Source organism: Myotis brandtii, unplaced genomic scaffold, assembly GCF_000412655.1.
Source record: "Myotis brandtii unplaced genomic scaffold, ASM41265v1 scaffold217, whole genome shotgun sequence".
Classification (NCBI taxonomy): domain Eukaryota; kingdom Metazoa; phylum Chordata; class Mammalia; order Chiroptera; family Vespertilionidae; genus Myotis; species Myotis brandtii.
The window spans coordinates 1,780,400-1,803,936 of record NW_005358137.1 but is presented as its reverse complement, the minus strand read 5'-3'; the positions used below and the strand labels follow the sequence as shown (position 1 = coordinate 1,803,936).

General features: G+C 39.7%; 1 protein-coding gene across 4 annotated transcripts in view; it reads right to left on the bottom strand.

Moving 5' to 3' along the window:
* RALGAPA2 (Ral GTPase activating protein, alpha subunit 2 (catalytic)) overlaps nucleotides 1-23,537 on the bottom strand; it is a 274,630-nt gene that overhangs the window by 198,758 nt on the left and 52,335 nt on the right. For 3 of the 4 annotated variants that reach the window (XM_005865977.2, XM_014539482.1, XM_014539484.1), the window contains 6 exons: nucleotides 22,210-22,377; nucleotides 20,909-21,046; nucleotides 17,296-17,444; nucleotides 13,654-13,765; nucleotides 6,827-7,064; nucleotides 2,982-3,146 (listed from right to left, as the gene is read on the bottom strand). In XM_005865977.2, coding sequence (XP_005866039.1) covers nucleotides 2,982-3,146; nucleotides 6,827-7,064; nucleotides 13,654-13,765; nucleotides 17,296-17,444; nucleotides 20,909-21,046; nucleotides 22,210-22,377 — 970 coding nt within the window. The remainder of the gene's footprint in view (nucleotides 1-2,981; nucleotides 3,147-6,826; nucleotides 7,065-13,653; nucleotides 13,766-17,295; nucleotides 17,445-20,908; nucleotides 21,047-22,209; nucleotides 22,378-23,537) is intronic. The other variant, XM_014539483.1, reaches the window with a different exon arrangement.

Sequence of the window (23,537 nt, the reverse complement as noted above, 5' to 3'; positions counted from 1 at the left end):
CACCATCAGTAAAATCAGCTTATTCTAAAACAAAATATAAAGACTTACCTGCTGTTTTGCTATCTTTACATGATTTTAACATTAATGAAACAGAACTACAAACGATAGTGACACATTTGCAAAAAGTGAGACAAACTTTATACTTTGCTGTCTTTCCCCCTATCCCGTGGCTATCAGAATTCTCAGTTCTAAAGGATTGTCTGCAATGCAATTAAAGTTTAATTCACAAATGTGTAAAATAATACTTAAGTAAAAACAACTTCCGTGTAAACATCAAATTGAGTGATAAGAAATTTCCTAAAAGATCTGTTCATCTCTCAATGTCAGACACAAATTTGAGTGTTGTTTTAAAACGTTTTCCTCTTATAAATCAAATGATTGGCATTTTCCCAAAACTGATCACTTAAATATCTCAGAAATAATAAAATATAGAAAAATTATTTTGTGTGAAAATTGACTTGCTTTAATCAGTCATTTTAAACATCTAAAATTTTAGCATTATTCACACTCAATAACAAAGTTTTACTTCAGAATTCTTTTTTTTTTACTGTATAATTCTTTAAGGTTCTCCCTCCTAGTCTTTTGTCCTTTTACCTTGCAAACTAGTGCAATGTCTGTTAAACTGCCACTTCCCTACTCTGCAATTCCTCATTTTGTAGTTCTTTCTTGCCACTGTCACTGACATTTTCTCAAACTTATAGTAGTCTGTGGGGAAAATCATAATATAATAACCTTCAATTAATCTCTTACTGAGACTGGGAAAAAATCACTGTCAAGTGTGTCTGCCACATAAATATCTCAATGCTTAAAGCAGCAAAAACTAACCTCAAGAGCTGCTTACTATTCTCTCATTAAAAGGTGGACTCTACGCAAGTCAAAATCTACCCTAAAAATATTCTGGGCCTTTTTAAAACACAAAAAGATGAATTATTACACAATGTAAAAATAATAGAAATGCGTAAAACCACTAATACTTAGACAATATAGATTAATTTTATAAAGTAGCATGATATAATAAAATCTTCAAAGACCACTGCTTTCAGAGGCAACAAAAAGATTTACAATTTTATAATTTTTCATTTTTCATTTTAAAAAATGTAACATAAAATAGGAAATTCATGTGTAAAATACATAAAGATTATAGCTATATCCAACTCAACAGTTCTCATCTTCACTATCTTTTACAGGTTATGGTTTTGAGTGTTTTTAATTTAATTAACCCCACAGAGGCCAGGTTTATGGTTGTTTTTGTCTTGTTTTTTAATATATTTTATTGATTTTTTACAGAGAGGAAGGGAGAGGGATAGAGAGTTAGAAACATCGATGAGAGAGAAACATCGATCAGCTGCCTCCTGCACACTCCCCACTGGGGATGTGCCCACAACCAAGGTACATGCCCTTGACCAGAATCGAACCTGGGACCCCTCAGTCCACAGGCTGACGCTCTATTCACTGAGCCAAACCGGTTAGGGCCAGGTTTATGGTTTTTAAGTGACATACTCTGCAAATACCTTTATATGCTTTTGTAAAAGTTCTTATTTTTGCAATACCATGGCTTTTCAGACACCTGAGCACACCAATAAACAGATCCTCACTGGCATAAATGTGATGAGGATTTTCTAAAATGTACCATTGCCTCTACCATATTGTTGGTGTAAAATATCTATTAAAAAACTATGATACAATCTCTTCTAAGGCTATGTTTTGATGAAGTAGTCACGTATGAAACATGCAATGTTCAATAATTTACTGCTCATAAAAATGTGAGACTAAAGTTTTAAAAAGTGTTTTGAATGATCATTTTTATCATAGAATTCAAGGGTTGTGAGGGACAGCAGGAGTTCTGGGCAGCTCAGGCAGGCATGATGCCACCTTTGTCATAAACTTCTACTCCTATCCCTTTCTTTTAAAGATCCAGTGATAGAGTTTAAGGAGGTGAGCTGAGAAAAGAAAGCAGTGAATAAGCCTCCCTAAAAGTTGCCTATTACCAGGAAAAGGAACTCTCCACACAAGAGAGGACAAAGGAAAAGAGAAAAGAGTTGAATAAGAGGTGAATATAAAGAAGGAGATAATTACCAACAAATGCTACAGCAAAAAAGTATGAGCCAGTTAGAGTTAAGGTATATTTTCATAAAACTCCAACAGGTTTATAAGTCATCTGTATTAAACCTTTATTTATTAAGCACTGAAAATTATGTTGAGTGTAAATAAATCTTTGATTTATGACTGGGGAATATTGTAACTTTCTGCAGTCAACATGTATTACAATTGTATGGCATTATGGGGTATGGATGTGAAAAACTACAGGAAACTCAGATAAATTTGTTTTAAACTTAAGTTACAAACTCAAAGTCACAGGGGAATGGGGATTTTATTTGTTCTCATTAAATACTAGATATAAGCTTACTTTTGAAGATTTCTCTTTTTGTTTTAAGAGTAAAGTATAGCAAAGCAGCCTGATTAATTGGGGTTCTTGGTAAAGTTTTTGTTCATTCTAACTGGCTGTTAAGCGCAGCATCTACAGAAATGTAAAACTGAAATTTCCAAAGACACAAGAACTTTAAATGTCTCCATCCAGTCCTGAAAACTAAGTACATTATTATTGTTGCTGGACCAAGTTACCAAACTCTCTCAAGAGTCACATGTTCAACAACAATAATGCAATTAGTTGTGTGATTACTAAGACTCTATTTCCTCAAAGTTCAAAAAAAATCTATTTTATTTCTTTTGCACAAATATCTCACTCAAAATTAACATCTCACTCAATATTAAATCCTTTTCACAATGAAGGATTTTGAAATAAATATGAGAAATTGTGTTTTGAAAGTAACCAGAACCAAAAGTTAAAAAGGTAGAGAAATCTCATTTAACAAGAGGTCTAGCTTTTAACTTCTGAGTAGAATTTTACAACTTTTACATTTTATTCCTATAAACCCATTTTAGATAGCAACTATTTGGGAAATACTTAAATAAATGTTTACCAGTTGCTTTTTGGCGAACGATATTTCTTGCTTTCTCAACTCCTGGTGCCCCAGATGTGGTGGCACTCCTAAATCTCATTGGCTCGGTCACATCTGGGTGGCTCCGCCAGCTGAGAGAAAAGGATCTCCCCACAGTGGTTCCTTTCTGAGAATCTAGAACGCAGCCTGATAAAGGATAAGACAAGAAAAATAATCTAAAGGCTGAATTCATTATTATTCATTTCATAGCCTACGTTGCTCAGCAAATTTCAGACCTACAATTATATATAATTAGAGGCCCAGTGCAAAGATTCATGCACTGGTGGGGTTCCTCGGCCTTGCCTGCGCCCTCTCGCAATTCGGCACCCCTCAGGGGATGATGGAGAGCTGGTTTCAACCCAATCCCCACAGGCCAGGCCAAGGGACCCCACCGGTGCACGAATCCATGCACTGGGTCTCTAGTATGCATATAAGATCTTTGATTAATCTCTTCCCCCCTCCCCTCTCCCCCTTCCCTCTGAGATTCATCAGTCTGTTCCATGTTTCCATGCCTGTTTCCGCTCCTGCATTGAGCGTCTGCCCCCTGGTGGTTAGTGCATGTCATAGCTATGGGCCAGTGGGCCGGTGGCTTAGGCTTTTATATATATAGAAGATCAGCAGTTTCTCTTGTTGCAAATTAGGTACCACTTCCTGTTACTATAATTTAGAAAGTTATTCAGGTATCAGTAATCTAAATATTGCTAGTGCCAAAGTATTTTTCAAGAATCTCCAACAGTCTGATGAAAATTAACATATCTTCATAGTACTCATTCCAAAATACAAAAAATATTAATAAACCTTTCTCAATATAAGAATAATGCTAAATGAGGTTATATCACTGGTCCAAAAGCTATTTTCATAAACCAGAAAATCAGAGATCCTAATTTTAGAATACTCCATCCTGTAGGCACCAAACTCTCCACATCCCCAAGAGAAAGTTATGCCTATCTTCTCTAATTACAGACAACCAAATGAGGAAGGAAAATGAAAATCTACAAATACAAAATCTTATTTTAGTGAAGCTCTAAAACAATAAACTATTACAGCTCTGTGATTCAAGTTCTCCTCTTTCCTCTCATATTGCTCTGGTCAACTATTTCAAATGTGTGGTCAAGAATCCAAAAGAAATACAGGAGAAAAGAGAATGAGACACTGAGGTTTTGGCACAGGTATAATGTGGCTGGTGGCTGCCACCTGTGGCTTGTTTTCACACACAGGTTACTCTGAGAGTGTATTTTATTTCCACAAGTCCAGTGCTTCGAAGGCTGGTATTTCTATAATGAATGTTTAAATCTGTTTTTAGAATAAAGCAATATAATAAATAAATCAGAAAAATGCTCCATGGTCATTAATTAAATAAAATTTCTGCTGTATCATCCCTAAAATAGTGTTTTTGAAGTTGTTTATCTTCCTAAGACAAGCCCATCTTTTCTCATGACTCTCTTTGTTCACACAGTGGGGGGAAAGAGTATTTTGGGTACTGAGGGGGAGGGTAGATGACAAGCATCTCAGGAGGCAGGGAATGTGCTTAGTTTGAGAAATTCCTTACCTCCTATTTCAGCAACTCCCTCCATCCTGAAAGGCACCTCTGGTCAGGCAAACTCTCTTCTGGGCTAAGAACCAAAGTTTTAGAGGCCAAGCTCCTGCTAGAAGCATCCTGGTCCTCAGGCTTGGGTTTACGCAGAGGCCCTCAGAGCTGCCACGGAGCACAAGATAGAGGCCAAGGGCACAACTTCTTGGCCCCCTGACCCCACTTCAATCCCAATTCTCCAGTTTAATGTATTTTTTAGGAAGGGCTCGGTATAGCTTCAAATGGGGAGAAAAAGGGATCTGCTGCTAAAATGTTACAAAATCATTAGACAATCTAAATCTAAACTAAAATAAAACTGTCCCACTGGAATACCAGATGCTTAAACGACTTTATTTTTGCTTGTTTCTAACTTGCTCTTAGTAATTGATCCTTTGGCAAGCCACTCACAGACTGCAATGAAGACATTGTAAGAATCAGCCATGTTAATTACTCCCTATGGTTAATCAATCATTGTAATTCATTCACACCTCCAGTATGCACATTCTCTTTTGTCCTCTCCCACATTGACTATGGGGTTCATCATGTGATTGACTTTGGTAGCAAAACTGAGCAAGCAGGTATTTTAAATGCACCTATTGCTCAGGCATCCTTCTTGCCCCAGCTGACAGCTAGCCAACCCCTAGAAGCTGAGCTGCTTAGCTGAAGATTTCACAGTCTAGCTCAGCAATTTTCAAACAGTGTGCTGCAAGAATTTTTAAAACATGCAATACCTGACTATTTAGTCAGGGGACTTACCTCTTTTCTCTTAGATTGTCAAATAAAAAAATGACAACAGCCAACATAACAATAGCTGTCAGGTGTGAATGCCATGTCTTGAACCATAAATATACAGGTCATATAGTAGAGTTGCACCTTACTAGTATTGGTCACGTTGCATAATAAGGTTGCATCTGACTGGTTAATTCTTGGTACTAGAAACCTTTATACACAAGTATAAGCACCTGATTTTTTAAGAAGTCACTTTGGAGCAAAAGGGTAGTTAATAACTATTATTATTATTTTGTAAAGCAATCAAAATTATACCTACTTTTTGTCAGATTGGTGTGCCACAGTATTTTAGTAATTAGCTTATGTGTGTACCAGAGATGAAAAGGGTTGAAAATTGCTGGTCTAGCTGACTGCAAAAACAGGAGTGACTCCAACAGAAGAACTGTCCAACTAAGTCTAAAACTGCCAACATATAAAATCATCATCTAAATAAACAGCTCTTATTGTAAGGCACTATGTTTCAGGGTGTTTTGTCACACAGCAAAAGCTAACTAACACAGTCCATATTAAAGCTATTGTTGACATTGCAGTGTACCATGAAAAGCAATGTCCCATTTATGAGTCTTTGCAGGAGAAAGTCCTCCTAGGTCTTAGGATCAGGAAAAGCTACATATCACCTAAGCAAGTGGATTGTTTCACCTTTTGCACTCTGTGATTCTCTGGTGTAACCCTGTGAAGATCAGAGTCAAATCTGAGGTTGCCCTCTTCCCACCTCACTAGCAAGCATATAAGGCTCTCTGGCATGCATTTTGGTATGTGAACCATGCCTGTAGTTTCATACCCATTCATTTTGCCCCAATGCCCTTACATATTTTATCTTTTACATTGCATGTATTTCTAAGAGATGCCTCAAAATCTTTACATAATAAGTTGGAGTGCAAGTGAATTAATCGAGGGACTAAAGACAGGGACTGCCAAACTGTCATGCTTAAAGAAACCACCACTGATGTTTTTCACCTTGATCTGACTCTAGGTTATCAAGCCAGTTTTTACTCCAAAACACATCAAAGCCAAAATGACTCCCATCTGGTGTGGCATTTTGAGTTGGACTGGCTTGGCTTTGATTTCTGGCTTTACCACTTCTTAGCTATGTGACTTGAATGAGTCAATCACTGGACTCTGGTCTTCAGTTTCTTTGTCCATGATGTGGGGATAGTAGTATCTACTTCATAGGGGATTATGAGAGTGAAGAGAGGGAATATGCACAAAGCACTAGCCATCATTACTGTGTTTACTACTACTCCCCTTTGTCTTCCTTCTTCTTTCCACAGCCTCTTCATAAATGCACCATCCTCATTAAGGGACAAAATGCTATGAGACACAATCTACTGCCACCATTAAAGATAATGTCTATGTGGCTGGTTCAGTTTATCATGAAATTTCATGCATTAATTGCCTAGATGTATAAAGACACACTCCTTCCCTGATGTCTCAGACATACGGTGTTACCCTGTAAGACTGGAAATACCTTTGCCTCGTTGTTTCTTTTCCTTTTGTTCACTTAATTTGTCCAGAGGTAGGTTTGTCATCTCCACTCCATAAACAGTTCTTGCAAGCACTGCTGTCAAGGAGTCCATGATGTTGGCCCACTCGTTTATGAGCTCCTCCCACTGTGTGAGGGAGGACAGCACACCAAGAAATTCGTCCCAGAGCTCTCGAGAAATGTACACACAGAGGTTTGCTCGGATCCAGGCCACAATGAGTGTCTAAAACCAACCAACCAATGAGAGAATTTATTATCTTCATTTGGAAAAGGTACAATTTTTAACAAAATATCTTAAATAACTATTAACAAAATGAATTTTAAAATAAAAATGGCTTTTGGATTTTGCTTTTCTTTTAATTTCTCAAAATTCATTTGACCAACTGTAATCAGGATTTGAGCTACTGGGAAGTTAGTTACCATTATGAACAAACCTACTGATTCAAAATCATTCCAGTGATGCAGGACAGTGGCTGGTCCTGCGTCACTGGGGAGAAAACAAAGTTCTCTGTACAACAGCTAATCTATTTCCTGAGTCAGCTCTTTCCATCATTCTCTGCAGTGGCCACTTCAAATCTACTCTTCCACATGTAAACCTCCAAGCTCACCAACTCTTTCCTGATTTTTAGCAGATGAACTCACGGTGAACTTCAGAGAAGACAGAACCCATTAAACAAGATGCCCTAAACCTGTGCCCACACGACCCATGCCTCTCCTTCACCTGCCGGCTCTAAGCGAAGAGGAGCTCCTGCTCTTCTGTACTTGTCTCCACCTTTGCTCTGCACCTCTTCCTCAGAGTCTTTGTGCTTGTATTAACCCTGTCTCTCCTTTATCTCCAATCCACCCTACTTCCCCAGTTCTTCCATCAGCATAAAATACTCCAACTCTTCATTGAAGAAGAAAAAAAGTTCCCTTGAACAAAGATTTCCTCTCTAGCTACAGCCCCATTTGTCGCCCTTTCAAAAACAAATTTCTTGAAAGAATGTGCCACACTCCCTCCATCTGCACATGCTCATCTCCCAGTCACCTGACTGCTCTGGCTTTCTCCCTCCTACGCTTCCTATGCCACTCCACCTTTGCCTGGGTTTTGGTCTCCATTCTCATGGCTCTAGTTATCATCTGTGTACTGTTGACTTCTGAATCTCCATGTTCGGCCCAGACCTCTTTGCTAGTTTCCTGACCTACCTATCTGCTTACTGGATAGTTCTACCTGCATGTTCAGCAGGCACCTGTAATACAGCATAAGAATAAAAAGAATTCAATTTCTTCCACTGAGATTATCCCAATTCCTCAACCTGGTATCTCCTGCTCCTAGCCTTTGCACATACTTTCCCTTCCCTCTCTTCCTCCTGTTTGCCTCTTTAACTCCCATTCATTCTTCAGGTCACAGCTTGGACATCACTTCCTCCAAAGTGTCCCACCTCTGGCCGCCAACGGACTTCAGTTCCCAGAGTTCTCTGCATTTCCCCCATCAGCTTGTTGCCCTTTCCCTTAGGAATCCCTCCTCTAGTCTGACACAGCATTACAACTAGTCACATATGCAGCCCTACAAGATATTATGCATATATTAGAGGCCCGGAGCACGAAATTCATGCATGGGGTGGGGTTGGGGGGGGGTGTCCCTCATCCCAGCCTGCACCCTCTCCAATCTGGGACCCCTCAGGGGATGTCTGACTGCCAGCCATCAGACATCCCTCTAAGAATCTGGGACCGCTGGCTCCTAACCGCTTGCCTGCCTGCAAGCCTGATTGCCCCCAACCGCTTCTGCCTACCAGCCTGACCGCCCCCTAACTACTCCCCTGCCAGCCTGATCAATGCCTAACTGTTCCCCTGCCGGCCCAATTGCCCCAAACTGCCCTCCCCTGCAGGCCTGGTTGCTCCCAACTGCCCTCCCCTGCAGGCCTGGTCACTCCCAACTGCCCTCCCCTGCAGGCCTGGTCACTCCCAACTGCCCTCCCCTGCAGGCCTGGTCACTCCCAACTGCCCTCCCCTGCAGGCCTGGTCACTCCCAACTGCCCTCCCCTGCAGGCCTGGTCACTCCCAACTGCCCTCCCCTGCAGGCCCACATGGGGGTGGCCATCTTGTGCGAGAGTGTGACAGTCAATTTGCATATTACCTCTTTATTATATAATATTCTGGATATTTCCTTGAAATCACCCAGTTCCTAACCTCTGCCAAAATATTCCACATCCTTTAAAATTCAAAGCAAAATGTATTTCTTTTGAAAGTGCCACATTCATCTCAGATAAGCCCCAGATGCTTTCCTAATTTTAGTAGAGGAAACCTTATGCCTAGTCTGTGTAACTTTCCTGACCTGTTAAATGTACTAAATGTACTTGTTAAGGTGCCAACCTGAAAATATTTATGCCCAATCCAGACACAAATAGGCTCCCACTGTCACCTGGAGTTATGCTGTGCATGGAATAGGGGTAAATTTGCTTTTTTAATTAAAGGAGAAATTCTTCTTTAACATGCACATAGGAAATTTTGAGAAACAGAAAACTGTCTATAATCAGACAGGACTGACCTGACCACTTGAAAATCATATTTAAAGTGACCCTTATGCAATGTACCTATTTCTCATGTTTCAGTTCATGTTTACTACACTTTTTAAAGGGGTAAAAGTGTTAAAGTTGAACTAAATTAAGTATATTGAAAACAAGGTTTTAAACTCACTTAAAATCTGATTTTAAGATGAATAATTTTTTTTAAGTTAAGAACAATACAAAAGCCCTGGCCGGGTGGCTCAGTTAGTTGCAGCATTGTCCCATACACCAAAAAGGGTTGCAGGTTCGATCCCCAGTGATGGCAGTTATGGGAGGCAACCAATCGATGTTTCTAACATCAATGTTTTCTCTCTCTCTCTCTCTTTCACTCTCTCTCTAAAATCAATTTAAAAAAAAACACATCCTTGGGTAAGAATAAAAAAAAGAACAATGCAAAATAAAAAATTAAAATAATTTTATTATATATTTTTATTATGACTAAAATGTTAGCTTCTGTTTATTCATTTTTACATTTCTATTTTCAAAAGAAGTTTGAGGACATTACAAAAAGTAAATCCAAAATATAATGTTAAGTAGAGTAAGAGGAGAAAGTAGACTGGCAATGTTACCAGGACTCAGCCTCTCATTGGATTACAGCACTAGCTGCAGATTTAAAAGCAGATGTTGTAGTGTTTTAGTGGTAAGATGCCCTGTATCAAGAATCTAGCATTGGCTTCACTTAATTGACTAATTATAAAAAAAAAAAAACAGAACAATGACTTCCTATCTATATCGATAAAAACCTAAGCAACTATTATGACCAGTCGACCAAATGACCAGTCGACCAGTCGCTATGACACGCACTGACCACCAGGGGGAAGACACTCAATGCAGGAGCTGCCCCCTGGTGGTCAGTGTGCTCCCACAGCCAACCTCCCACGGTCCCTCCCCTTGGCCCACCGGCCCTGAAGGGGACTAGGCAAGACAGCCCCAATCAGCCCTGATCGCTGACCAGGCCGAGGGACCCCACCCATGCATGAATTTATGCACCAGTCCTCTAGTAACTTATAAAATTCATCTCAGCAAATCTTGCAAATGTGTACACAGACCTGTTGAATCATTATCATAATTCACAACTAACAACACTGCCACACAGAGCAAAATCATAAAATATAGTCAGTGGGTGTTGAGTAGCACCTTTGGACATGAAGGCAGGGTACCCTTGGAATAAGTTACCCTTTTCTAACAGGAAAAGGGAAAGAGAGCCCCAGTCTCTAGGTTCTGTCCCTATCTTGGTTTGTGACCTGGGCAATTTATTTGGTTTTTCTAGAGTCATATTTCTTGTTAAAAATAAAAAGCATTTGCAAGATTCCTTTAGCACTGAAATTCATGTTTCATCAAATATACCTTGGCATATAAACTGTATAAAAAACACCTTCTCTCGTAAATCACTCTTTTTCTTACACACATTTCCTAACCAACCACTTTCCACGTTTCTCCCACACTTAGACGACACAATTGTAAAGTAATGGCTCACACTATAAATAGAAGAACCATAGTCCAAATTTCCTGATATATTTTAAGAGCTTCAAGCACAAGGTCAGAGTTAGCACTGACAACAGGTTAAAACATCATTTATGACAATCACCATTATTTAGAAAATATTTAAAACTAAGTAAAACTCAACTATCATTTGAAGAAAATTGACCAATGCAATTATCTCTGGATGGGGGGGGCGGGGGTAAGAAACACTAAAAGAAAATTAGAAAATGGCAACTTAAAATTTCCTGTTCCTTTTAATAATCTTATTCAAATTTTTAAAAAATTAAGTATCTGGCAACTGTAGACAGACTACATGGCCAAGTGAATAATAATTTGATGGCATATTTTAATTTTACTATGGGTCTAAGATGATGCCCACTTGATTGCCTGGCAGCTCTGTCCAGACTTTTCACATTTTCTCCCACCTTGGATCTCACAAAAGCACTTGGGAAATCAGTAAATAATCATACATCCGAAATAAATTCGCTCTCATTCTTATGATAACCTGGCAAGATAGGAAGGAATCCTTTTCTGATTGTGACAGATTAGGGAAGAGAACTCAGAAAGGTGAAGTGATTTGCTCAAGGCCACACAGCCAGAAATGCCAGAGCTGGGATGAGAACCCAGAATATAACTCCCCAAAGCCCATCTTCTCACTACTATTTTATGTTTAGTTCATAATTTAAGAATTCTTCTTGATCCACCTAACTGTTGCCAAAATAATAACAATAATAACAACAACAAAATCATTAATAATCGTGGACTCAAAACTAATCCTCAAGTAAGACCTGACAAGATTTCTCCATTAATGAGGGGGATTTTCTCCCCCCAAGCCAAAACCAACCAACCAAATAAAAAAACACAATAGTCTTGCTTAATTCAGTGACAAGTTCACACTCAGTTCCAATGCACACACGCACAGACAGGCAACTGGTGATGAATGAGTCTGAGCACCCGCCAGCCTGCGCTTGGCTTCCGTCCATGCCACTTGGCAGCCCCAGTCCCATCAGGACTGAGAGATCAAGAAGGTGCTGACAGACAGGCAGGCGCTCCAGGAAAGTCAGAGCAAAGTGAACAGAGTGTCTGTATTTCCAGGAGGGCGTCAAAGCAAGTGTCTAGTACACCCTTGAGGCAAGGGCACAGTAAAGTCTAACACTCACAGCAGGATATGTAGACCACTTCATGTATCCAATAACTAGGCAAGGCAATCAGAGTACAAGTGATTATACTACTCAGGAGGCAAGTGACTAGAACATGCCAATTATTTCTGTAGCCCCCTCATACATTTTTCATCAAGTCAAGGTCATTCAATCATGTTAAATTATTAAAAATTAATATGAACAGTTGGGTTTTCTTATGTTACAATGGGAATAATTTGTTTTGTATGAAGGACTAATTTCTCTTTTTATCATCTTCACTTATATACCTTACCTGTATTCTAGATATGCTCTTAATATATATCCTCCAAAATCACCTTCACATCAACTGAGGAGAGAAGTTAACTTCCCCTGTAACTGCCCCTTCCAGCTGATAATCCACATGCTTTCCCATATTAAAGTACTCAGTCAGGCCCATCCACTGTACTAATGCCTTTGTGTAGAATGTCACATTATTCCCGTCACACTGTTTCTTTCAGAAATGCTTCATAAATTCTATGCATCCCATAAATATTAGTGCTTCCTAGTAGGCTACAATAGGCTAGCGCCCTCAGGACCTTTAAAACTTCCATTTTCCAGGCAGTTGTTTATCATCTGCCTTCTCATCTTTCTCCCTTGGGGTGATATTAAATGTTCTTGACTCTTCTTAGCATGTGAGATGCAAAAAACAGACATCTCCTTGGCTCTCTGCTCCCACCTAAGGCCAAACCAGCCGTCCTCACCTTATCCAGGACTTCACTTCTACAGTGCCCCACCCTCTTCCCCAGACTATCTTGTTCTCACTGGACCATCCCCACTGGCAAGCAAACATACTTTACCAATGACCTTAAACCCTGCCTTCTAATCATGCTGCCCCTTCCAGCTAGCTCTCGTTTCCTCCTCCCTTCCACATAAGCACTTCTGCAAAGCCTTGACTATACTTGCTGCTCCACTGCCCAGTTCTCAATTTCTCCTCCACCCACACCAAGAGGGCCTCATTCTCCTGGAGCATTCTCAACCACCTACACATCATCAAAATCAATGGTCAGTTGTCCATTCTCCTCTTACCCAATACTCTTCCTCCAGGCATCCAGACCTGGGCTCCTCTAGTGTTTCTCCTAGCTCCCTAACCACTCTCTCTCAGCAGCTTTGGCTGGCTGCTCTCCATCACCAATCATGGAGCTGGCCCTCTTCCTTCTATGATATAAATTTTCTCCCTAGTTGATCCCATCCGGTCCTGTGGCTCCAAACACATGGTCCAACACACCAATGGCTCTCACATTTTTATTTCTAGCCTGAACTGCTCCCTGACCTTATTCCCATTCCCATGCTTCTGTTCATCCTTTAACTCTTCAAATCTACCCAGCCCTACACCAGAGCCAACAGCTCTTGGTATTTTCCTAATTTCTACCAAACTCAAGCAAATAAAAAAAAGAACGTAAATAGTGAAGAGGTAGGAAGGTCTAAACTTAATTGTAAAGAATAGATTACAACCTTCATGATAAAACTAAGGAAAATTTCTAATTAAATTTCTGGAAATTTAAAGTTAGTTTAATTTTACTCTTAAAATTCTCAGTGATTAAAACTACTTTGCTCTAAAATCTGATTCAATTCGTGCATTTGAAGTGTTTTAATAAAAAAGACTTACCCTAAACAGTAACCCTGCCAAGCTCTGGGCAAACAAGTCTTTTATTTGCTTTTCCTTTGGCTTCTGCATGACAGCTTCTGTTATCCTGAGCAGTATTTGCAACATCTGTTCCCTGGGCCACCCAAAATAAAAGTTCGTGTTAATCACATCTCCAAAGCATTTTAATTTATAGGTACGAGAAATTCTCTCAAGAATTTAGCAATAGTGATAAATATGTATTACTCAAAAGTATTAAAAATTGGAATGAATACCATTTTCTGTACAAATAAGCTACCTTATGTTTCAGCAGTTCTAACGATATGCCTCCTTTGCCCACACTAATAGGCAGGATAAAACAGGTATCATCCTGGCCTGATTTTCTCCCCTTACAAGAAGGGAGACAAGATTGTTTCTCCGACTGAGGCGGGCGCTCAGTGAGTATCTGTGCCTATTGGAACTTATGCAGCACCCTTTAATTTTCACATCCATTATTTTATTTAACCAGTAAGGTCTTCCTATCTCTCATTGTGATAGGAAATAAACCTGACTTTCTGGTCTTCATTCTTGAGGGATAAGCAATCAGCTGCATCGTGTAACTGAACTCCACACTACTCTTAAGGTAGGAAAGTTTGGAAAGGTCACCGATGGCCACTTTGAGGAGCTTTGTGCCTGGAAGATCCTGTCTGTAGCCCAGCGCACAACTGAGGCAGTGGCAATCGTCACAACTCATCACAGTGTACCTTGCAGAAAGGGGTTTCTATGTAAAAGGTCTTTGAAGAGTATGAAGCAATAGAGAGACAGACTAACACTGCTAATTATAACCGTGATAAGGCCAAAGGGCATATTTCCTTCTTACTGTTACAGCTGTTAACATTCTTCCCATCAGAGTGCCTGCTCACCTTTTATCCCGAATTCCCTGGAATCTGAGAACACATTACCTTCTGTGTGTAAGGGCTGTCTATTTTTGTTCTCTGAGGGAAACCACCTCAGTTCCTTTTAACTTCTCCTTTGAGATCCTACACACTACCCATTTGTTTATCTTGCTCTTTAGGGATAAAATCAAGAGCTGAACAACGCCATGTAGTATAGGTCAGACAATGCAATCTCTAAACCATAGTGCCTTTATACTGTTCTCATATTTCTGCATATTGGGATAGTATATTCTTTTAACATGACACTGAATCTCATTAAACTTCTCAGGCTACAGCCCCAGCATAAACAGCCGCCATCATCTATGGCCACAGTCTTTGTGTCGCATCCATTGCAACTGCCTCTTCTCACATGGAGGTCAGAGGGATCTTTTGGAAGCATAAATCAGACTTGTGTCACACTGCTGCTCACACACAGAGAGGAAGCCAGTGGCCTTCCTGTGGTCTGCAAGGCCCCGAGCAGCCTGGCTGTGGCTGGCCCCTGCCTCGCCCCCTCCCACACTCCCTTCCCCTCTGTCCACTCCACCACATTGGCTGTCATCTCCTCCTGCCTGGAACAGACTGTGCTTGGCACTTGTGGTTCCTTCGACCAGCAATGCTCTTCCCTCGGACGTCCCCCAGGCTCCTCTCCATCTTCAGGGCTCTGCTCGGGAAGGCCCTCCCTGACATCTGATGACAAACCTCCCCTGCCCTGCACAGCTTCCTTGTTCTTTTTAGCGCTTTTTACCACTGAAATGGCTTCTGTGTTCATATCTCTCAGTCTGTGAGGGTGGAAAACTCCCAAGGGCAGGTAATTATCTGTCTAGTTTACCTAATACCCTCAAGCAGAAGCTAGCTGTTCCTTATTGGATAGAGGAAGAGATGGGAGCGGGGAGAGGAAGAGAAGGAAAGGAATTTAGGAATTGTCTGGTTCTAAAATACGTAAGAAATCTGCTAAGAAAAAGGGCACATCCCTTTCTATACTCTACTATTTTTTGGTATTTTTATCTATTTCTATAGTTTTTTTTTTTTATACTTTTATCTGGGTTTTTCTGAATTATTATAATTGCTTAATTTGATTTCCTAAAATTTTCATTTAAAAAATTATCAAAAATTAAAAAATACTACTGTACAGTAATGTACTGAATTCACAGAATTTTCAAAGAAAAATACATAAAAATACAATTGCTATAACTGTGGTATCAAGGAGTGGATATTGGAGTTAAAAGCATACCAGTATTTCTCATAACTTTCAATATGGCTGACACAGTAACTTTTTTAAATCATATTATTCATCACTCTAAAATTTACAGTTTTAACAACTGCTTCTTGGCAAACAGTGTTAAGTTTAAAAGTCTGGGAAAATGACAGTGTAATTTACATCTTAAGATAATCATTTTGATACTTGCAGTTTCTGTATTAGTGAACTTTCTGCGGAACAGAATTCCTCCAGGCCCACCCTTTCCTCCTCTGAGAAAGAAAAGAGCTGGACTCAATGGCCATAGGGCCCCTGCCAGCTCAGTCCTGCCTCATTTCTATGGCTTCACAACCTGCAGACAGATCCTTCCAAAGGACCCTTTGTGCTGACTTGAGGATGTCCGGAAAAGGCATCCAGCACACAGGCCTGGTAACACAGACCCCCAGGATTTCCAGGAAGGAAGTGTGCCACTAGTGGGGTCTGCAGTGGCCTCGGTGGACTGAGACCACAGCCAGGTGAGCAGTAAGGGCAGGCTGTCTGCTTCAGGGCTGGGGGAGAGGAACATGGAAAGGATGGACTGAACTGAGAGACTGTCTTTCCGATGCATTAAGGAAGAGAAGGATTAGGAAGTGGCACTGAGGTGCTCTGGTCTGTGGCCAAGAACCTGTAAGAACACCTCAGAAGCTGAAGTGCTATGAAGATGTCCATTGTGGGAGAAGAGCACAGGAAAAGACCTAATGCACTGTTAACCTTTAGGGATAGCATAAACAAAAAAAACACCAAACAAAAACCAAGGGTGAAAATGAAAACACTTCGCATAAGCATATTGGCTGCACTATTTTTTCAGTCACTCTGACAATTTATCATCCTATATAACAATCCTATATAATAAAAAGCTAATATGCAAATTGTCCCCTCGGAAGTTCGACCAACAGGGAGTTTGACCGCTCGCTATGATGTGTACTGACCACCAGGGGTAAGCACGAAATGAAGGAAGGCCCTGGCAGATAGCCAGCAGCTGGGAGGAAGGAAGCCACTTTCTAACCACAGTGTCTCTTCCTCTCCCCAGGAAGGAAGGAAGGCCCTGATCAGCCCTGATCCCCAGCCAGGCCTAGGGACCCTATCTATTTCGTGCACTGGGCCTCTAGTTTAAAATAATTGTTTTTCCAAATGAATTTAAAACTTCAAGTTTGAAGCAATAAAAGTGAGTTAACAGCATTTTGGAGCAATTAACAAACTGTCCTGGGCTTATGAGGAATGATACTATAACACTCCAGTTATACTGCTTTTTCACAAAACTGTTCTCATTAAAGCAATTTGACCACTTACTCTTAATTCAAGAACATTTTTAAAACCAATAATTACAATAAATGAATTATCAAAGTACTGAATATTTACCTTCTTCAAAATTCACAGAAACTGTTACAAAAGACTGATTATCATCTTATTGTTAACTTTGTAAAGCCAATAATAAATGAAGGCTGTAACATTTTATTTATTATGTTGTAAAATGGAATCATCTGTTTTATAATACTAATTAATTTGAAATAAACTTACCATGTCTTTTTATTCATTGAAAGCTCCATTATCATACGCCTAAAAATAATCAAAACAGCTTTACAAGCATCAACTTGTTCTTTCAAGAGTATGGGGACTTCAGCACATGGTTCCAGCAAAAAGACATTTGCAGCATTTGTCAAAAACACCTTAAAAAATAGACAAATTTTACTTTAGAAAATATTAAACATATAAATATGAACAAATTTTGCCTAAAGATAATATTACCAATTTTACTTTACCAATGAATCACTTTTGAGTTATTTCAATTAAGGCAAAAATACAGTGCCAACATATACTCAGGCCTTTTTTTCATTCCTCTCCTAGAATCACTCAAATACTGAGAAACCTGAAAGACCATTCCTAGAAAAAAATTACTATTACATATTACTGTTGTGACTTTAGAAATTTTATGAATCAGAAAAACTTTTTAAAACTTTTTTTTATATCCCCTCCCCCCAAAAAAAGATAAGATAGGATAATATCACTGCCTCTGGGCAAGAAATGTTGGGGAGAGGAAGAGACACTGTGGTCAGAAAGTGGCTGGAAAAAACTATCTGGTTATTGTTGAATCTCCCAGAAATGAACAACTTGCTGACAGAAAGCACAGCCAGCACCACACAAGGGTGGGCCTCTAGGAGCTGTGGCATGCCAGGACACAGCCAAGGCCACATGATCGACATTGCACATATTTCAGGAGCATATATTTTTAAGGTAAGAACTATACTGTGCAGTAAAATATAAAACCTAAGTGAATCCTATATAATAAAAGCCTAATATGCTAAGTGTCCAGTTGTCCGTTCAACCAATCAAAGCATAATATGCTAATGATATGCTAAGGCCGCTAACACGTGCACTGACCACCGGGGAGCAGATGCTCCGACTGGTAGGTTAGCTTGCTGCTGGGGTCCGGCTGATCGAGATGAGCCAGACATGCCCTGGAGCCCTCTCTCGGTCCCTCCCACGTCCCTCCCCAGCCCTGATTGTGCACCAGTGGAGTCCCTTGGCCTGGCCTGCACCCTCTCATAATCCGGGACCCTTCGGGGGATGTCAGAAAGTCGGTTTTGGCCTGATCCCGCAGCCGGTTTCGGCCCGATCCCGCAGGCCAGGCCAAGGGACACCACTGGTGCACAAATTCGTGCACTGTGCCTCTAGTTCTTAAGATAAAAGAAATTTTTGAAAAAAATTTAGATACTCAGCTGGTGCACAAATTCGTGCACTAGGCCTCTAGTTCTTAAGATAAAAGCAAATTTTGAAAATACTCATCCAACCATTCTATGCTCTACCTCAGAACTTTAGGATACAAGTTTACTGTCCTCTACCATTAGGGGTATTTCAGCAGAAATTAGGAGAAGCACTAACCAAGGTTATCATGCAGTAAGTTTATGCTTAGGGGCACTACAATAAAATAACAATGAGCTACTATTTAGACAGATGACACTAGCAAAACCTCAATTTAGGAAATTCTGAGTTGTCAATCCAGTAATGAGGATGGATCTGCTCCATATATCTAGAGCTATATTCCATACTAGGTTTCTTCTGTGTTCAACAGTACAAATTCAAAGGATCTGGGAATAAATGGAACTTCTCTGGCTCACCCATGGATGAAATCCATTAACACAACATCTTAAAACAGATGCAAAAACTGATCTGAGAAATGAACATACTTCAAACATACTTTAGTTCAAGTGTATGAACTAAAATGTTGACAGTCTCAAAAATTATCTTTTGCAATATTTAAAAGGTGTGATGACACCATTTTCTAGGAAGAATTATTAAATGAGCACTATAATAGTTGATAATAGGTAACAGTAACGAGAAAGAATTTACTAGCCTTCAAGTAAGAAAAAAGAAACCAAAGAACTTTTTGACTCACAAACTAAAGAAGTTTTAGTGACTGTTTTGAAAAGAAGTATACCCTAGGTAATATGTTTTAATCCAGATCCTTTTCATTCAATGTATTGGCTTCTTGATTTGAATTTGAAACTTTTGCATATTCCCAAGTAAAAATGCAAAGGTCTTCATATATGGGGCAAAAGCAGGTTTACAGTTGTGAGTACATGAAATGCAAAGTTTATTCTTGCATTATTTATTAATTATTGTTACTATTTTCCATACAAGCAACTGCAAATCTACCCTTGCCCCACCCAGTATTATACTTGTTTCATTTTACTTTAAAAAAAAATATCAAAATGCCAACTACAAGAATATTTCTTTATGACCATGTTAGTTTCTGGTAAGGTAAAAATAAAAATTATGCCCATATTGTAACTACCAAAAGCAACTACAGAGGAGTACTATCTTATCAAACCTCCATTTGGCCACTTTTTTTCCCCAATGAACCAAGCAGAGGGCCAGAGTACTGGATACAATGAGAATAAAAACAGCCATTTAAATCCAAACTAAACTTTTTAAGAAATCTATAGTGCTATAAGCCAGTAGAAAATTATTTTCTTGGTTCAGCCAAGTAGATGTAACTTAGCCTTTCAGAAAACAAGTAAGACTCTTCTGAACCCAAGAAGGTAACTGGCACCTGCAACCCGGCCGACACTCGGATGGCTGACGATGGCAATCTGGTACCCACCAGGAGGAAGGGGCCACCAAGGGACTCAGAGCAGGGACTCCCGCACCCATTTCTTCGGTGAGGACACGGGTTATATTTATGAGCTGTACCAAAGTTCTTTGAAGCTACTAAAGTGAAATCATCTTGATTTTTTAAAATTTAATTTCAAATAATTTGCTGATTTTCAATGAAAAATGAGAAAATTCATTAGTGATAAGGTATTAAACTGCTAATTAGCTTGAAAACAAAAAGGATTCCATGATAAGAAATCCTATCAAGAGACAGAGGACAACAATAAGTGTCATTGAAAACTGGTTAACACGAAGGCCCTGCCCATGGCATTCCCAAACGCCACGCCTGTGCTCGGTGTGGGAGGCCTAACTGGATGCAGCTATAAACGTGCGTAGGGGATGGAGGGTGAAGTGCCAGGGGGCAGAGGAAGGGGTGGCAGTCTGTGTTTTCACTTATACTCCTAACAACACTCAAGCTGGATGGGATCAAGAGGTAATTTCTCAATCCCTATTTCTGAGATAAAATCTTGAGGTCTGGGGAAATTAAGTAATGAGCCAAAGTTGTTCTTTCCAATGTTCTAAATGGTATCAGTTCTATTTCATAAATCCATTCAGATAACTATTAAAATTATTGCATAATTCATCATTCTTCATAAACACAGACAATTTTTAAGAAGAGGAGTATTACTGATGATTATATAATCAACCACACTTATCTTGCAAACTAGAGTCCAGGTAACTAATTACCCATATGTGTCCCAAAGATACTTTTAAGATATAAATCTCAGTCATTTCACATTTACTGTATAGTAATCCCTCTTTAAAATGTGAAACTTGTTCATATGTTTCCTTTGAATAGAAAAAATTATTTACAAATTGAAAGTGAGAGATCAGGAAGAAAACTTAGAATGAAAATTTAAGAGCTGTTTACTGACAGAGGCTAAAAATACCAAACTTTATAGGATGCTGTCTCAATACACAACTGTTCACATTGACTCCAGTTGGGGGCCTTTCTGCCTCTGGCCAGCCGGCAGCGTACCTGCAGCACAGCCTGGGCCCCGGCTTTCACGCTCTTGTTCTCCTCTTCTGCCACACACCCTCTGCTCACCGCACTCGTGAAGGAATATGTTCGTCCCCAACTGGAAGACCGCTTATGACCGGAACTTTCAGGTGCAGTCTTTAAAAAATAATTAGTTAACAGAGGGGGAAGAAGTACATGTTTGAATATTTAATTCTTACATTAAGCAGAATTCACGGGAAATAGATTCTGGGAGGCAAGGTTTGTGTGTGTGTGTGTGTGTGTGTGTGTGTGTGTGTGTGTATGTGTGTTGCCATTTTGTTCACCACTCTGTCTCCAGCACCTAAAATAGTGCCTGTCAGTTATTATGTGTTGAAAAAGAAAACAAACATCCAATGACTAGATGAGCACTTATCCTTTAAATTTAAAATATGTGATTAATTCCATTTGCTCATCTATTAATTCTGACCTGAATATTTGAAAAATCAAAATTATCCTATATAATCCTATATAATAAAAGGCTAATATGCAAATTGTCCCCTTGGGAGTTCGACCAACAGGGAGTTCGATTGCTCACTATGACGTGCACTGACCACCAGGGGGCGGCTCAGAACGAAGGAAGGCCCTGGCCTGCAGCTGGCAGCTGGGGTAAGGAAGGCCCCAATCAACCCTGATCGCCAGCCAGGCCTAGGAACCCTCCCAATGCACGCATTTCTTGCACCGGGCCTCTAGTGTAATTAATACAGATATTTAAAAGTGATATGCCTTTGGTTACAAATATTTTTAAATATTTGCTGTCAATTGCTATGACAAACATCTACTTTTAGAAATAATTTCTCAGACTAGGTTTCAAATTAGCATGCCAGAAATATAAATACGACTTAAGTTTCTTTTGTGGTTCAGGAAGAGGTCCCACTCTGTGGTTTTACATTAATCCAGCCTGTAGCTTTATCAAACACAGACTAAGAAGTCCATGCTGAGAGCACCCACTTTCTGAGAATGCTATTTATTTAAACATGTCAATGATAAGGCAGTGACATTTTTAGGCTCATACAGAGATGTGTAAAATATGATAGCTGATTAAACAACTCTTGTGCAATGTTGGATAATGAAGCTGCAATGCACAAGTGGACCTAGTGTGAGGGTTAGGAGATAGCTGATTAAGGCAGCCTCACTGAAGCAGGTCCTCAGAGAACTCAGCAACTTGAGAGTATCAGAAATGATAAAAAAAAGAGACCCGCCTGCCTGGGATCTCTGACTGAGCCAGGTGTACTTTACTAAACTATATATACTCCCAAATGAAACAAGTGATAAAATATTACCTCCTTGCTGTCAGTCTCAGAAAATCCTAATTTTTCAGCATCTTCTTGGGTAACTTCCTTTTGATCTGGTTCCTCCATGAACAGAGGTTTGTCCTGGAGGATCCACTTTCTGTACACTTGGACTACTTTTCTTGTTACAGCTATGTCACAGGAAGGCAACAAAAATGCCTGAAATGAAAAGAGAAAACTTCCCTTAACGCTATACAAGTTCAGATTACTATAGAGCCACATAGAAATTTCCAATCACCATCACCAATGTCAGACTTTCCTTTAAAACATACAGCTGGTAATATGCTACAGGGGGTCACATATTTTTGTGCACAACAAATTTATCTAAAGAAAAATAAGCATTTTCATAACTGTGCCAGAAAATATAATGCAATTTAAAAATAACTTCTATATTCTGAATAATTTTTCCACAAAAATAACCAAAATACAGACCTATAGAGATAGCCCAATTGCCTATTAAACAACAGCCAAAAAACAAAACAAAATAAAAACAAACAAAAAACAGCCAGTTGCGGCTAATTGTCACATCTCTTCTCAACTCCATGTTCAGTGACATTCATGTTGGTAGCTTGAATTAGCCAAGGTGAAAGTATTTACACCACAGAAATCTGCAAATGCTACCATCTACTTTTCTTTTTTTTGTCTTTGCCTTTCCCTTTCCTTGTCTTTCATTCTTTCTTTCCTTCCTCCTTCCCTCCCTCCCTTCCTTTTTTCAGAGCCAGTTGTTCAATATTTACCACACACCACTGAGTAGAAATACCAATGTTAATGAAAGCACTGGCCAGTTTAGCATTATGCATATTTACGTGAACTTTTTAATGTTAAAGAACCCCCTTATGTATCATAAGAACTTTGATATAATGTAATAAATTTTAAAAATGTAAAGGGAAAATACATTTGCCTTTTTAGTAATCAGCTTTAAGAGATAGTTCTGGGAGGAACCAAGATGGCGGCATAGGTTAACGACGGAGTTTGCTGCCTCGAACAACCACTTCAAAAACACAACTAAAAGATGGAACGGACAGCATCCAGAACCACAGGAAGGCTGGCTGAGTGGAAGTTCTACAACTAGGAGGAAAGAGAATAGCATATCGAGACTCAGAGGAGGTGCAGTGCTGAAGTGAAATACTAAGGTGCGGAGTGCATGTGGAGCGGGCTGGTGGCGGAGGGCACGGTTGTTGTTTTCAATCGGGAGGGAGTCTCAGACTCTGAGCTCCAGATCCGGGCGAGTCTCTAGGGACCCAGACTCAAACGGGAGAAGCGGGACTGTCTGGCTTCGGTCGGAACTCGAAGGCAGCTTTCTCTCCGAGGTTTGCAGC